Here is a 15,891-nt window from a genome sequence, read left to right on the forward strand (position 1 = left end):
ACACTACACTGGATGGACAGGCTTCGGTTCTGCCCCTTTTAAGTTAATGAAGTTCCTCGACACTCCCCCCAGCTGACCCTCCTGAATTGACAGGGCCACCAGTTACTTTTCGTTCAAATTTCTTAAAATATTCTTCCTCACCACTGAATTGGATTGAAGCACTTCTCTAGATTGTCCCTGACCAGAAATAGCAGAATTATTATTTTAATCTACGCTCTAGTTTTCCTCGTAGGACAGCCAGAGCCTTCCACAATGAAAATAGCTTTTTGGAGCTTGTCACTGCAGGACATGGTAAAATTGTAAAATTAAATTTCTGCATGTCTGACTTTTAAATACCATGCACCCTACCATGTCGGCTACAAGGCCTACACAGGAGCGACTTATTCATATTTAAAAGGAAGGTTTTTCCCCTGCCAAAAGGGTTATTTTGAAAGGTTTCATCTGCAGCAGTTAAGGCTACATTGGCAGGTGTGAAGCCATTTTTTCCTTGTCTCACTAGTAGGTTGCACAATCACAGACATTTAATTTTTCATGCCATGGGCATAGTTTCTACACCATTTACTATGAGCTTTGAGGATAGTTGAGGATAGTTAAATATGCCATTGAGGGATTAGCCAATTTGTAAATATGTTTTAGGGGTAAGATCACATACACTGGGCACATGACAGCAGCGCCCCAGTGTGCAGAGTCTAATAAACATTAAAATTCAGCAATAACATGAGAGACCAAAGACAAAAATATATTTTCTCGCACTCAAAACACTACTCTATAGCCGTCATTTATGAATACAATGTTTGATTCCAGTTGGTTGACATGACAACATAACACTAAACTAATTAGCATTAAATTTGGGCTTCCTAATTGAAATGTTACAAGCATTATTACTTCAGTGAAAATGCAAAGAAAGGTTAGTTTAGCGTAGAGTACTGTTCCAGCTTCAAAATGTACTTGTTAAAAGGGGGCTCAATACCATTCAAGTGTCAGGAGACAGCACAGAGTAGAGAATTAAATCTCCATCCAAGCAACGCATAGAAACGGATAAAACTAAAAGGATCATTTGTTTACAGATGTATTTGTACAGAAGGTCCAAAATAAATATATTTCACAAGATATTCCTGTAGTGTCAAATCTAAGATATTACCATCCTTGTTTACTGGCAGGCGTTACTTTTTTTTTACAATAGGAAAGAGATGCATCTTGCTTTTAAAAAACATCATACAGCAATTAAGCATTTATTCCATTCTGACATGCTCATATACAGTGTGTCCTAGCCCATTGTTCTTATTAACAAGTGGAAAGTAGGCAATTAATTCGAATTTTAAGTGTTTGGTAGTTAAATCCTATGGGTCACTTACCTTCTCAAAATAATCACATATAGAGATATGGAGAGAACATAAGCATAAATGTAGGAGTCCTGAACACCTATAGAAATATTAATTTACTGTGCATTTAAGGAGTACTAAAACTATGTATTTCTATTTTAAGTAGGACCATTCAAGTATTTTTACTTCAGTCTGCTTTGTGAATATTTCATCTTTCCATATGGCCATCATTCACAATAAAGCATGAGAGATGCCCGGTTCATTGGATGAGACATGTTGCCATTCTGCTAGTTCTAGTTCCTGAGATGAAGGGAAATGAGTTGTAAAAGATTTTATACTCAACATGTAGACAAATTGCTTCAGAGAGGCATAATTTATTTGATAGCTCAGCGATTGTACTAGTCTTATACAAATATAGCAAGCCAAACTCTTTTAAATAAAATGAATAAGTAGTATAACTACTCTGAAATATGTTCTAGTAAAATGTTACTTTGTGCTCATTAAATCCTGCACACTTGTTGAGGATCTCTGAGCAAACTTTATGTTCATCACAGTGCGCAGTTTACGAATTCTCTTTGCTTCTTGCACATGTGATGGCAGTTCAAAATTCCACATGGATACTGGAAATTCCACGTCCCTCAAGAGGTGATCGAGGCTATAAAAAAGTCACAATTTGCAAATGTTACAGAGCTAGCATTATGTTCTCTACCAAAAAATGAATACTTAATTGATGATACATCAATTAATGAATCAATAAAACACGCTTTAAAAAGAAAAGGCATTTATGTATTAATGGTCCCACTTTTCAAGAACAATTTTACTGAATAGTAATGTAATAAATGGGACTTCAGTGCATCTGGGATCAGATTTGCATAGCTTCCGTACAACTTCCTTTGCACCTCTACCTACTTCTGAACAATGCCTTTGCCAATGCACAGTGCAGGGGTGAGACTTGCCACAAATCTATTGTTATATCAGTCTTTGAATCATAAATGTGATTAGTGCATAACCCATGAGGGAGGAGTGAACAAAAAGCCATTTGTAAGAAACTTCCATGCTGGAAGTCAAACAGACTGATTTAGTAAACTACCCTTAAGAACAAAATCATCTTAACATCAATGCAGTGCGGAATACTGTGATGACCTGTAGGCATTTCAATGCCCTTTACCTGAGTAAAGTTTGTTTTGAGGAAATGTGAAAACATCTCCCTTGAGTCTTTGGCAAACATCCCATTATCCTTGCAGGACAGTGTAAAAAAATAAGACTCTGGCCTAGAAAAAATATATGTTACAGTCCAATGGTTACGAAGTTTGCCACTCTTCGGTATCTTCACGTTCCCACCAGTAGATCTGCAATGGACTACTGATTTTGTTTTCCAGTGCAACACTAGATGCCATGTCTGCTTCTTGTGAGAGCCCCACCTCGGCTTTGAGATCTTACAGGACCATGTAACGAAGGACCTAAGAGGAACAAAGAGAGAAATAGGCACATTTAATATATGTTGCATATTAACAACATTACACATTATTTCATTATGCCAAAGTCTCCACGTTCAATGGAAAAGTTTCTTCTGTCTTCACCGACAAAGTTATACTAGCAGCATAATAGCACTCTCGTATTTTTAGAACGATTTAGATTTTTACCTAACTTCTCTTCCTGTAAGAATGTTTATTCAATTAGTATATGATTTCTATTAAAATAGTAAAGGCAGTGAGTGCCTATGCAAAATTACTTTATGCAGTGCCGATTTTAGGAAACATTAAGGACCAGTTACATACAACGCAAGGGTTTTATCTGAATTAACACATTCATTGTATTACTCATGGAAGGGCTAATATCATACGTTAGCCACTAAGGAGCTCATTTAGTGTTTGGTGGAGTGGAAGTCCTACCGGATAAGCCTTGGATTTCTTCGCCTCATTTACAGATGGGGAAATACTGGGTTTCCAATGGCACAGCCTCACCTGGTTCCGTCGTCAAACTATGACCTTGCATAGAGCAGCTGGGTAAAAGCTAAAATACTGATGTTTGGTACTGCTACGCATATTCTTTCCTGCCTCGACTGTCATGTGAGGCAATGCATTCCAAAGAAGGAAAAATGAACAATGAGACACATGCATAGGGAGAACACTGTGCGTGTCAGGAGCATTGCTTTTTTAGTATTTCAAATATCAAACCCACACTTTGTGGGTTTGCTTATGAAACCCAAAACTAAAAATATCAGGCGAGATGAAATGGCAGTTGGCGAACCGGACGGCATTGCAGTTTTAACAAAAATACTTCTGCCATGGTGGAGGAAGTTTTTTTTTCTTCAAATCAATCAATGACATACAAGCAGGGATCTGTCAAACGGTATTGGAGAAGGCGGTCTCTATCAAACTGGCAGGCCAAATGCTCAACTAAAAATGATGCATGAAGTTTCCTTTCACTATGCCATATTGAGGCGGGGGGGGGGGGGGGGGGGGGGACATCAGAAGCAAGCATAATAGTCTTGGGGGGCGTAGGAGGAGTAGTACTTCAAAAAGTAGTATTGAGATACAAATCAAGTTTGTATCAAAGGAGCAAAATATATTGCCTAGTGACTACTAAAAATTAGGAAAATATCTGGAGTTAAAGGAAAAGAAATAACCATTTTTATTGATTTTGAAGTGGGCAACCATTAGACAAATGTGGCCTTATGCACGTCTATGAGGAAAAGGAAGAGGACATAACTTCAGAGTGCTGTTGTGTTTTTGCATCTTTTTCCCTGCAGCACTGTTTCAGCAGTAAAAGCAGCTCTCCCACTGCTCCCGTTCAGCACCAGGGACAGCCAGGACAACTCTGCACCCGGGCTCCATGGGTCAGGTAAAATTGGAGTGATTGTCGTGGCTTGCTCCTGGGACCAGCATTACCTTGCAATGGTCCAATGCAGTGCAAGCGTATAATGTAACTTGACCTTCAAGGATTGTCACTAGAGGTTTTCCCAATTGACCGCAATGTTAAATTTTCATTGTACTATTTTGCATTGCCTTTATATTTCTTTAAAAATATATAACTCTGGTTATATGTATGCTATTCCTTTCATTTTGCTGTCTAAATTTAGATAAAAACAAACACATTCTATTTTTTTTTTATAAATTGGAGTTGGATTTCTCTTGAGCCACGTCAAGTTCTTATCATCCATGTTGGTACTCTAAAATGCTTAACACATGTTCATCTAGTAAAGCTTGACTGCTCCTTGCCACACTTCCAGTACTGAGCTAAGGATTTATTAGTATGAATCCAAGCACCATCTTTAGGGTATTTTGATAGTATTATATGTACATGGATAGGTCCAACCCGTACACTACTTACACGTGTGAAACTAGTGTAGTGCAAGGGCCTTTGCTAACATGCACACAAGTACATGTTTGAACACAGCTAGGCACCTTTTTTGTATTTATTTAGTTTTTAGATAACAAAGTCGCAAGGGAAAACATAAACCCAAGTCCTGCATTAAGGGCTACAAGTATGAAGCATTTTTGAGGTTGCAAATGGCTTGATGTGCAGAATCATGCTGTCTGAAAAAATGCTTTTTGTGGGATGTGCAAAGCCTAAATCAAGAATCGGTAACTTGAAACCAAATTGCAATTTTGGTTTTGTGATTCAGTATTAGGGAATGACGTGTTGAGGGCATCCTTTCCTAATACTGAAGCGGAAAGGTATGTACAAATGTTTTGCGACTGAAATGCAGTCGCAAAACAATTGCAATTTACAGCCAATTGATAGTTGGTGGTAACCCATTCACAAAGGGTAAGGGGTCCACAAGGTGCCCCTTCCCCTTTGAGAAAGGTTTAAAAATATTTTTTTAGGAGCCGATCTTGGTCGTGGGACCACAGCCTACTCTTAAAACATGAAATTTCCAAGTGTCATTTGGTTCTTTTTAAACACTTCCTGTTTGCCTTTAAGGAAAATGAGCTGCGTGTAGTAAAAAAGGTTGCTTTATTTAAAAGCAATCACAGACATGGTGGCCACCAACCCTGTAAAGGCTGCGATTCCTAATGTGTTGCGAATTGCGACCTAACTCATTAATAATCATGAAGTAGGTCTATTTGCGACATACTAGGAATCACTAATGAAACTCAAAAGTGTTTCATACATTAGAAATAGCTATTTCCTAATTGCAATTTGCAGAAAATCACTATTCATGACTTTTGTACATCTATTCCTAAATTCCTAGGAGCCCCCCCCCAATTTTTTGATTATTTATTCCTTGTCCTTCAGAAGACCTATCTAGATCCTCATTTAACAAAGCATTAAAGTCAACACCTATAAGAATAGTCCAAAATATATGATGCAAGACTATTAAGCAGTGATACGTAATCACAATTTAAACCATAAAAACCAGCACATGTTAAAATCCCTTTGGCACAAATGAACTTTCCAATTTATCAACCTATCAGAAGAATCTGTTTTATATTCTCGTAGCCTTACTCCCCATTCTTTCTAACAACAATATCCACCCCTCTAGAGCTATTTGGCTGATCTGTACAGACAACTTGATGCACCCATTCCTGTTTGAGAAAAAGTTTTAGGCACCCAGCCTCAAACGGACGTGAGGCGGAACTGACTCCCGAGGAAGCCTCCTCCCTTTTCCCGCCTGGTCGTCCAGCCATCCGAACTTTGCCCAACCATGTACATAGCTCGCTCCTAAAAATACCTCCCGCACCTCTCCCTTGACACTAATCATCTGCCATCACCAACCCCTGTATACATCCCTTTCTCTCACTGGTTTGCGTTTGCACTCCTCGTTAACGCCAATGCGGCGAGGTGCATGCGGCACCCCCTGATATCCATCATAAATTCACTTACAGTTCCCTTCTTGATCAGACCTGGTTACATTTGCATGTGATGTTATCTATGCCTTAACTGTAGCACAGTATTTCCGGTACATCGTCTCCACTCATGTTGTAGCCATAAATAATCTGTCTTGCTGCATGTACTGTTCATAACAAAAACTAAATAAAAGGAATATGCTACTTACCAGTATGTATCTGTTCTTGGCATGTAGAGCTGCAGATCTACACACTTTTGCATAGATCACCATCTGGTGTTGGGCCCGGATGTTTGCAGTTTGTTTTACTCTTGGAAAGTCTTTGGAAGTCACGAGGTCGGTGACTCCTCCTTTGGTTCGCATTGCGCATGGGCTTTGGCTCCATCCTCAGATTGTTTTTCGCCAGCAGGGAAAGATGGAGAGTAGTAATAATAGTAAAGAAACCCATGTGTGTTGTATCTAAATAAGAAAGACTGGAACGGGAGGAGGAGCCTAGCGCGCAACCAAGATGGCCGCGTAGGTGCGAGGCTCCCGAGGACCTCCGCGTCCTCCTGAATTAATCCTGGCGATATCCTGTCCTTGTTGAGGGGACTGTGTCGGGGAACCCGAGCTGAGGCGCCACCCGTTTTTCGGGCTCGAATTGGACCCCGGACACCGGTGGGAGCACCGATCGAAGGTTGCGGCCTTCTCCTCGCCGGCCCCCCGGATTGGAGTAGTGGGGCGATCCGGGGACAAAGTGAACAACAGCGGCGGGCAAGGCTGGGCGACTCGCGTACCCCGCACTTTCACTTTCGCTTTTGCGCCCTCCTTGCCCTCAAGCGAGGTAGGGTTGCGGAGCGGGGTGCGGTGGTGTGGTCTTGTCTAAGTGCCCGGCTGACCCGCCGGCTGTGGGTTGACCTGCGGTTCGGTGGTCGCCCCCGCCTCCCCCCGGCGCCCGTGAATTGGTATAGCGGCCCGTTCGAGGAGATTGGCACGACGGTGGGAGAGCAAGCATGTCCACCAAACAAGATGGCGACGGGGCGAAGGTGAAGACGACCCGCCGTGGCACGGCGCACCAAGCTAACAGTATGGACCGCTACACTCTCCAGAAGGGTTCTCCGGAGACATCGCGCACATCCCCGGCGGGCCCGACGGAGGCATCTGCTCAGCCTGTGGATCTGACCCTCCGGGACGTCATGGGCGCCATCGCAGAGATGAAGGCCTCGGTGGACCAGCGTTTCGACACCCTAGCGCAAAAAATAGACTCGGTCCTGGTGGATGTGAGCCTTGTGAGGGCAGACTTGTCCAAAACGAACGACCGGGTTGATTCCCTGGCCCACACCGCAACGAGCCTCACGACGGATGTGGTGGCCCTCCAAAAGGAGGTGCGCCGGCTTGGCCAGGCGAGCGCCCTGATGGACCGGCGACTGGAGGATTCCGAGGGTCGGGCCCGGAGGAATAATGTCCGTATTGTGGGGGTGCCGGAGGGACGAGAGGCGGAGGCGGCGGATCTTTTTGTGGAAGAATTGATCCTTACCCATCTCCAGCCCCGGGGGCTGAGTAAGCTTTTTGCGGTGGAGCGTGCTCACCGGGTCCCTGGGGGCAGACCTAAGACCGGTGCCCCGCCGCGGCCTCTCATTGCCCGGATTTTTAACTTTCGGGACAGAGATGCTATTCTCCAGACCTCCAGGCAACAGGGACCGGTCAAGCTTGACAACATGGATGTGCATTTCTACCCAGACTTTACTCCGGCGGTTCAGAAGCAGAGACAGAGCTTTCTTGGTGTTAAACGTCGCCTACGGGACCTGAACCTTAAGTACTCAATGCTTTTTCCGGCTAAGCTGAGGGTGGAGGTGGATGGTCGCACGCACTTCTTTGACCGGCCCGAGGCGGCTGGGGACTGGTTGGACACTCTGCCTGGAGATCGGGGCCGGGGGGGCGGGGGGGGCGCGGCTGGCGAGGAGGGCCCGCCGGATCAGAATTGAGGGGTGACTGAATAGGCCTTGCTCTGGTCGATGTTCCTTCCCCATTTATTGATTGCATATGTTCCCCTCCTATGGAGGTCGTGCGGGGTCTGTTGGGGGCTTCCCTCCTCCTCTGGGGGACTAGTTAGTTTTTAGCTATGGGGCGACGGGCACACTGCACTTTGGGGGGGCTGTCTGGGCTCATGCAGGGGTGCAGGGAGGGGGGAGTTCTGTTGGGACGGGGGGGTGGGGGGGGGTGTGTTGTTTGTTTGCACCGCAAGGCAAACCCGCTACTATATTGTTGTTTTTAAGATGCTCTGTGGGGGACGACCGATTGTTTCGACGTATGATGGGGGGTAGGGATTTGACTGTGTTGTCATGGAATGTTAACGGCCTGGGGGATAGGATTAAGCGTGGTGTGGTCCTGCAGTACTTGAAACGTATTTCACCAGATGTTGTCTTCCTGCAGGAGACACACCTTATAGGTAACTCCTTTCAGGCAATGAATCGGCGGGGCTATCGTTTGGCGGCCCATTCTGGCTTCACTTCGGGCTCGCGGGGGGTGGGTATTATGATCAAGAACTCGCTCCCGTTGGAGATCGATGAGGTGCGCCATGATGAGAGGGGACGCTACACTGTCCTGGTGGGAAGAATGGAGGGTAGAGTGTTTATTTTGATATCAGTGTACGTCCCGCCTGGGTTACAAGCCACCACATTTGCGGACCTGGGGCACCTCCTCCTGGACCTTCCGAGTGGCCTGCTGGTGGTTGGAGGGGACTTTAATGCGGTAGCTTCTGGGTCTATGGATCGCCATCCCCCCAGGGACCTCCCCCGGGCACAGGCGTGGCTGCCCGGCCTTTTAGACACGTTGGGCCTGGTGGATTGCTGGCGACTAAAGCATCCCGCACAGCGGCAATACACCTTCCACTCGGGTGCCCATGGTAGCCTCTCGCGGCTTGATTACATCCTTGTCCCGGCGGCCCATGCAGGGAGGGTGGGGGAGGTGCGCCATCTGGCGCGGGGTATCTCAGACCACTCCCCATTGCTGTTACATTTCGATGTCTTCCCGAGGGGGGATGGCAGGGTGGCTCCAATCAATGCATGGTATTTGCGCGACCCCACCATTCGTGCCGATTTGATCAAATCCTTACAGCGTTATTTCGACGAGAATGTGGGGTCGGTCCCTTCGGCCATCTCCCTGTGGGAGGCTTTTAAGGTAGTTCTTAGAGGGGAGGCCCTCTCCTTTATCTCCCATGCCCGGCGGCACGAGCGGGAGGAGGTGACCCGGGTAGAGGCCGAGATTGCAGAACTGGAGGGTGACCTGGGGAGCGGGGTTACAGATGCCAAGCTGCATGTTCTACACCTAAAGCAGGCGGCCTATCGGGCCCTCGTCACGGAGGCGGCCAGGGGCCTCAGTCGAGAGCAGCAGGGGCGATTGTATGATGTGGGTGATAAGGCTGGCAAATTGATTGCGTGGTTGGACAAGAGGGAGAGAGCGAGTCGCGTGGTTCCTTTGATTGAGAGTGCGGATGGTGCGTGTGTCACCGAGCCGGAAGCCATTGTCTCCTGCTTTGCGGATTATTTCCGCGAAGTCTACTCCCCGGTTTCCCCCTGCTCGGAGGAAGATTCCCATGCCCTGCTTCGGGACATCGCACTGCCCTCCCTTACGGTGGAGGACAGGGATTCGCTGGACGCTCCTCCCACCTCGGACGAAATTGCCTTGGCTATTCGCTCGGTTGCATCCGGCAAGGCCATGGGCCCCAATGGTATCCCCATCGAACTATACAAGCTACGCCCGGATGTGTTGGTGCCCCACCTGCGTGCGATGTTCCTGGCGGCACACTCGCAGGGTTCCCTCCCGCCGGACCAGCGTCTGGCTACAATCGTGGTGATCCACAAGAAGGGGAAGCCCCGTGAACGGGTCGCATCCTATAGGCCGATCTCGCTCTTGAACGCGGAGCCCAAAATCCTCGCCAAGGTGTTGGCCAACCGGTTGGTTGGCGTGGTGGGCGACTTGGTCCACCAAGACCAATCTGGCTTTATACCACACCGCAACACGGCGCTCAATCTACGGCGCTTGCACGGTGTGCTCGCGCGTGTCCCATTTGTGCGGGAGCCGGCCATCTTGGCGTCCTTGGACGCCACCATGGCGTTTGACACGCTTGAGTGGCCATACATCTGGGCGATGCTGGCGAAATTTGGATTTGGACCGGGCTTTATTAGCTGGGTCAAACTGTTGTACTCGGGCCCCTTGGCGCAGGTGGTGGTGAATGGGCGAGTCTCGGCCCCGTTCGCGCTGGGGCGGGGCACGCGACAGGGTTGCCCCTTGTCACCTCTCCTGTTTGCACTGGCCCTGGAGCCCCTGGCGGAGTGGCTGCGGTGGCACCCTTCCATCCGTGGTCTCCGCTGGACCCCCGAGCATGAGGACCGTGTGTCCCTCTATGCTGATGATATCCTCCTCTATCTCGCCTCCCCGCGTAAATCACTGATCGTCCTGGTTGATGTTTTGCGCTCATTCGGTCGCAACTCAGGCCTTGTCATCAACTGGGCGAAATCCTGTGTATATGTGCTTTCCGGGGAGGCTCCGGTCCTACCACGGGACTGTCCGATCCAGATTGCCTCCCAGGGGTTTCGGTACCTGGGGATATATATCACTCTTGACCCGGAGGCCCGTTACGAGCGGAATTTGCTGCCCCCCCTCCAGCGCTTGAGGGAGGACGTGGTGCGCTGGCGGCGTCTACCGCTTTCGCCGCTCGGCCGAGCGGCCTTGTTTAAAATGATGTCCTTGCCGCGCTTCCTCTACGCCCTCCAGAATACTATGGACTTGGTTCCGGCGCGCTACTTCCGTGAGGTGGAGGGCCTCCAGCGGCGCCTGTTCTGGGACGGGAGGCCGCGCATTGCTCTGGCTAAATTGACGCTCCCGTGGTACGATGGGGGGGTCGCCCTCCCGGACATTAAACGGTATTACTGGGCCACCCAACTGGCTGCAATTAATCATGGCCTTTACGGGCCCGCCTTGAACCCGGCGTTTGAGATGGACAAGATGCTCCTGCCCGGTGGCGACTACAATCGAGCGCTTTACTCTGCCGCGCCCAGCCCCCGTCTGACGGGACCGACGCGTGTCATGGTGCGTGTCTGGCACGCAGCTAATGCAGCTATGGGGTGGAAGGACCGTTTGACCCGGGCGTCACCGCTATATGCATCAGAGAGGTTGGGCTCCCTGTGGACATCGAAGGGCTTTGAGAAGTGGGACACGATCGGAATCAGCACTGTGGGAGATCTCTGGACGAGGGGGGGATTCAAGACTTTTGCGACGCTGCAGACGGAGTTTCAGCTGCAGGGCAGTGAGTACTTTCGGTACCTACAAGTCCGCCATGCGCTGGGCTCCGTCTTCCCGGATGTCGCGTCCATTCCGGAGTCTTCCCCCCTGGAGGACAGAGTGCTGGATGGCCATGTCCCAGACAGCACGATCTCCCTCATATATAAAAAACTGATCAACGACAGATCGTGCCTGCTGACTAGTCTCCGCGAGGCCTGGGTTGCCGACGGGCTAGAGCTGGACGACGAGGATTGGATTTCCGCGGTGGCCTCTCCAAAAGAGGTGGCCATCCCGGCTCGCCTTCGTTTCGTCCAGCTTAAGATCCTTCACCGGGTTTACGTGACGGGGCCAAGGCTTCTACGTATGGGCTTTGCTGGTGACGGAATGTGTAAGCGTGGCTGTGGCGCGTTGGCAACTTTCATGCATATACTGTGGGAGTGCCCAAATGTGGAGCGATTCTGGCGTGGTGTGCATGAGGTCCTGCGTGTGGTTACGCGTGTCGCGCTGTTGCCTGAAGCGAGGAGATGCTTGCTGAATGTGTGGGAACCAAATGACTATTCGGTCCCGCAGACGCGGTGGGTGACTCTGGGATACATGATAGCTAAGCGTGACATTGCTCAATTGTGGGGATCCCAGAGGCCCCCTGCGGTGTTGGCCTGGAAAGAACATATGGATTGGTGTATGTTTCGTGAAAAGGTGGTGTATGTGGCGAGGGGTAAGCCTGGGGCGTGGGTGAAAATCTGGGGCCCCTGGAACGCCTACCGCGGGGGTATTTGTGAGCCGCCACAGCTACCGGCTGCCTCGCCTGCTCCGTCTCCCTAGATGGCCCCCCTCCCTCGGCCTTGGGCACGCGGTCCCCCAGTCCCTGATCTATTCCCATTCCCCTCTCCAGAGTTCTGCTGCTGGTTGGGATCCCCCACTTATGGAGCACGTGCTGTCACTTTGGATCGCGGGTTGCCTTGCGGGTGTGGTTTTTTGTGTTGTTTTGTTTTGATAAAAGGGAACCGTACGGTGGGCATGGAGCTATGCGGCCTGCAACATTGATTTCTCCTGTTTTGCTAATTTGCACTGCCAAGAGACTCTTACTGTATGTATGCAATATGCTTTTGTCACTCTAGCGGCCGGCCGAGTGGTTGTAGGCCCATACCTGTAACTTTTTTCAAATTGCAATAAACGGTTTCAAAAAAAAAAAAAAAAAAAAAGAAAGACTGGAACGGATACAGGTAGCCGGGGAGGCGTGTGTAGATCTGCAGCTCTATATGCCAAGAACAGATGCATACTGGTAAGTAGCATATTCCGTTCGAGGCATATGAGCTGCAGATTACACACTTTTGCATAGACCATATAGCAGTACCCAACCCTAGCGGCGACCACCGGTATCCGTTGCAGTGGTTTGGAATAGTGTTTTTAGTACAGCATGGCCCACACTAGCTTGTTGCTTGGTTTGCACATCTACACAGTAATGTTTTGTGAAAGTGTGCGGTGTTGACCATGTCGCTGCTTTGCAGATATCATCTAATGGGATGTTCCCTAGAAAAGCCATAGAAGCCCCTATCTTCCGTGTAGAGTGGGCTTTAGGGGGAACAGATAGCGTTCGTTTTGCTTTGTGGTAGCAAATCTGTATGCATTTTAGAATCCACCTAGCTATCCCTGATTTAGAGATGTGGTTGCCTTTATGTGGTGGAGAGAAAGAGACAAATAGTTGTTTGGTCTTTCTGAAAGGTTGTGTTCTTTGGATATAGTAAAGTAAGGCCCTTTTAACATCTAGTGTGTGTAGAGCCCTTTCTGCAAAAGTTTGAGGTTGTGAGAAAAAAAACGGTAATTCTACAGATTGGTTTAGATGGAAGAGGGAAATGACTTTGGGTAGGAATTTTGGGTTGGTGCGGAGTACAACCTTGTTCTGGTGCATTTGGAGAAAAGGTTCCTGTATAGTGAGTGCTTGTATCTCACTGACCCTTCTAAGGGAAGTGATGGCCACCAGAAAAGCTGTTTTCCATGTGAGAAATTGCAGTTCACATTTATGCAAAGGTTCGAAAGGCGGCCCCATTAGCCTTGTGAGAACTATATTTAAGTGCCACACAGGTGAGGGTGGTACTCTGGGTGGAATTACTCTTTTGAGGCCTTCCATGAAGGCTTTGATGGCAGGCACCCTGAAAAGTGATAGGTGCTGTCTGTTTTGTAGGTAAGCAGCAATTGCTGCGAGGTGTAACCGAATGGATGTATATGATAGGTTACACCTTTGTAGATGGAGCAACGAACATATGATGTGCTGTATGGATACATCTAGAGGGTTGATTGTGTTGTTATGGCAGTAAACAACAAATCTTTTCCACTTTGCAGCGTAGCATGCCCTAGTAGTAGGGCGTCTAGCTTCTCTGATAATGTTCATGCAATCAGGGGGAAGGTTAAGGTATCCGAATTCTAGGATCTCAGGAGCCAGATCGCAAGGTTGAGCTGAGCTGGGTCCGGTTGCCTGATCTCCCCATGGTTCTGGGTTAGGAGGCATGGTGAGAGGTGTAACTTTTGGTGTGGCAATACCGAGAGTTCCAGCAGCGTGGTGTACCACGGTTGTCTGGCGCATGTTGGAGCTACCAGGATGAGCGTGAGGGAGTGCTGTTGTAGCTTTCGTACCACTAATGGAATTAGTGGGAGAGGTGGAAAAGCGTACGCAAATTTTCCTGACAAGTTCATCCATATCGCATTGCCTTTGGACAATGGGTGTGGGTATCTGGCGGCGAAGCTTGGGCATTTTTTGTTTTCGTGGGTGGCGAAGAGGTCTATCTGAGGATGCCTTCACTTCTGAAAGAACGGGTGAAGAACCTGTGGGTGAAGTTCCCATTCGTGGATCTGTTGCGTTTGTCTGCTGAGCAGATCTGCCATGGTGTTTTGGACTCCTGGGACATGTTGGGCCAGGAGAAAGATTTTTTGCGGAATTGCCCATCTCCATATGCTCTGTGCTAGTTGAGAGAGCTGTGGAGAGTGTGTGCCCCCCTGTTTTTGAATGTAGTACATGGCAGTCATGTTGTCTGTGCGAATGAGGACTGCCTTGCCTGAAATGTGCATCTGAAAGGATTTTAGGGCTAGAAAGATTGCCAGTAACTCCAGATGGTTGATGTGGAGTAACTTTTGTTGCGGCGTCCATGTGCCCTGCACTGTGAGGTGTAACAGATGAGCTCCCCAGCCAGAGAGCGATGCGTCTGTTGTTAGGATTATTTGTGGAACCGGTTCCAGGAACGGTCGACCTTTGGAAAGATTTGTGATGTTCCACCACTGCAGAGAGCGATGGGTGCGACCGTCTACCAACACCAGATCTCTCAGTTGCCCCTGGGCCTGGTTCCACTGGCGTGCTAAGCACTCCTGGAGTGGACGCATCTGGAGTCTTGCATGAGGTACTATGAAAATGCAAGAGGCCATCATCCCTATTAGTTGCATAAACACTCTTGCTGGGAGAGAGTGTTGAAGTATGAATTTTTGACGGAAAGCCTGGATGCTTGCAATCCTGGCAGGATTGGGGTAGGCTATGGCTTTTGAGGTGTCTATGGTGGCACCGAGGTATTGCTTTGTGTGGGATGGTATCAGCTGGGACTTTTGGTGGTTCACCGTGAAACCTAGCTGGTGAAGTAGTTGGATTGTAGTGGCGGTGTGGTGTACACATTGGTTGTAGGATGTGGCTTTTATTAGCCAGTCGTCCAAATATGGGAAGACGTGAATGTGCTGTCTTCTGAGGTGTGCCTCCACTACTGCTAGGCACTTGGTGAATACCCTTGGTGCTGTTGTGACCCCGAACGGGAGCACTCTGAACTGGTAGTGTTGCCCGTCCACTACAAATCTGAGGTACTTTCTGTGAGCATGGTGTACCGGAATGTGAAAGTATGCGTCTATCAAGTCCAGTGTGGTGAGAAAGTCGTTCTGGGAGAGGAGCGGAAGAACCTGTTGAAGGGTTACCATGTGAATGGTCCGAATGTATGTAAGTGTTTAGAGGCCTGAGATCTAAAATAGGTCGTAGAGTCTCGTCTCTTTTTGGTATCAGAAAGTACAGGGAGTAGACCCCTAAATTTTGCTGATTGCCGGGGACTTGTTCTATGGCTTGTTTTTGCAGGAGAGAGATTACCTCCTGTTTTAGTAACGTGGCATGTTCTTGTGACATTGGGCGTTGCCTGGGTGGAATGTTTGGGGGGGGAAGATGTTAATTCTAGGCAGTACCCCAAACGAATAATTTGGGTCACCCATCTGTCTGAGGTGATGGTCTCCCAGACGTGAAGGAAATTTTGTAGCCTGCCCCCGACCGGAGTGGGAGGGTCTGGAGGGAGCAGGGGGAAGTCATTGGGTAGGCGGTGTGGCAGAGCGGGCGGTATTTGTTTTGCCTCTATAGCCGCCACTTTGATAACCCCTTGTGAAGGTGGACTGAGGAGGGGATTTGTAGGACGTGGAGGCGCTATCTGAGGAGTAGCCTCTGCCCGTGCCCCGAAAGGCAGAGCGGCGAAAGGAGCGCCTAGGAGGGTGTGACTGTAAGGC

At 48.6% G+C, this 15,891-nt stretch overlaps 1 protein-coding gene across 8 annotated transcripts in view; it reads right to left on the minus strand.

Annotated features, from left to right (window-relative positions):
* Positions 1-1,053: 1,053 nt before the first annotated feature.
* The window catches only part of FAM149B1 (family with sequence similarity 149 member B1), a 511,501-nt gene continuing 496,663 nt past the window's right edge, over positions 1,054-15,891 (minus strand). For 5 of the 8 annotated variants that reach the window (XM_085603798.1, XM_085603792.1, XM_085603789.1 and 2 more), the window contains one exon: positions 1,669-2,782. In XM_085603798.1, coding sequence (XP_085459924.1) covers positions 2,709-2,782 — 74 coding nt within the window. In that variant the 3' untranslated portion in view covers positions 1,669-2,708. Of the gene's footprint in view, positions 2,783-15,891 lie in introns of all 8 variants that reach the window. The other 3 variants (XM_085603796.1, XM_085603797.1, XM_085603795.1) reach the window with 2 other exon arrangements.

The sequence above is a fragment of the Triturus cristatus genome, chromosome 1_2 (assembly GCF_964204655.1).
Source record: "Triturus cristatus chromosome 1_2, aTriCri1.1, whole genome shotgun sequence".
Lineage (NCBI taxonomy): Eukaryota > Metazoa > Chordata > Amphibia > Caudata > Salamandridae > Triturus > Triturus cristatus.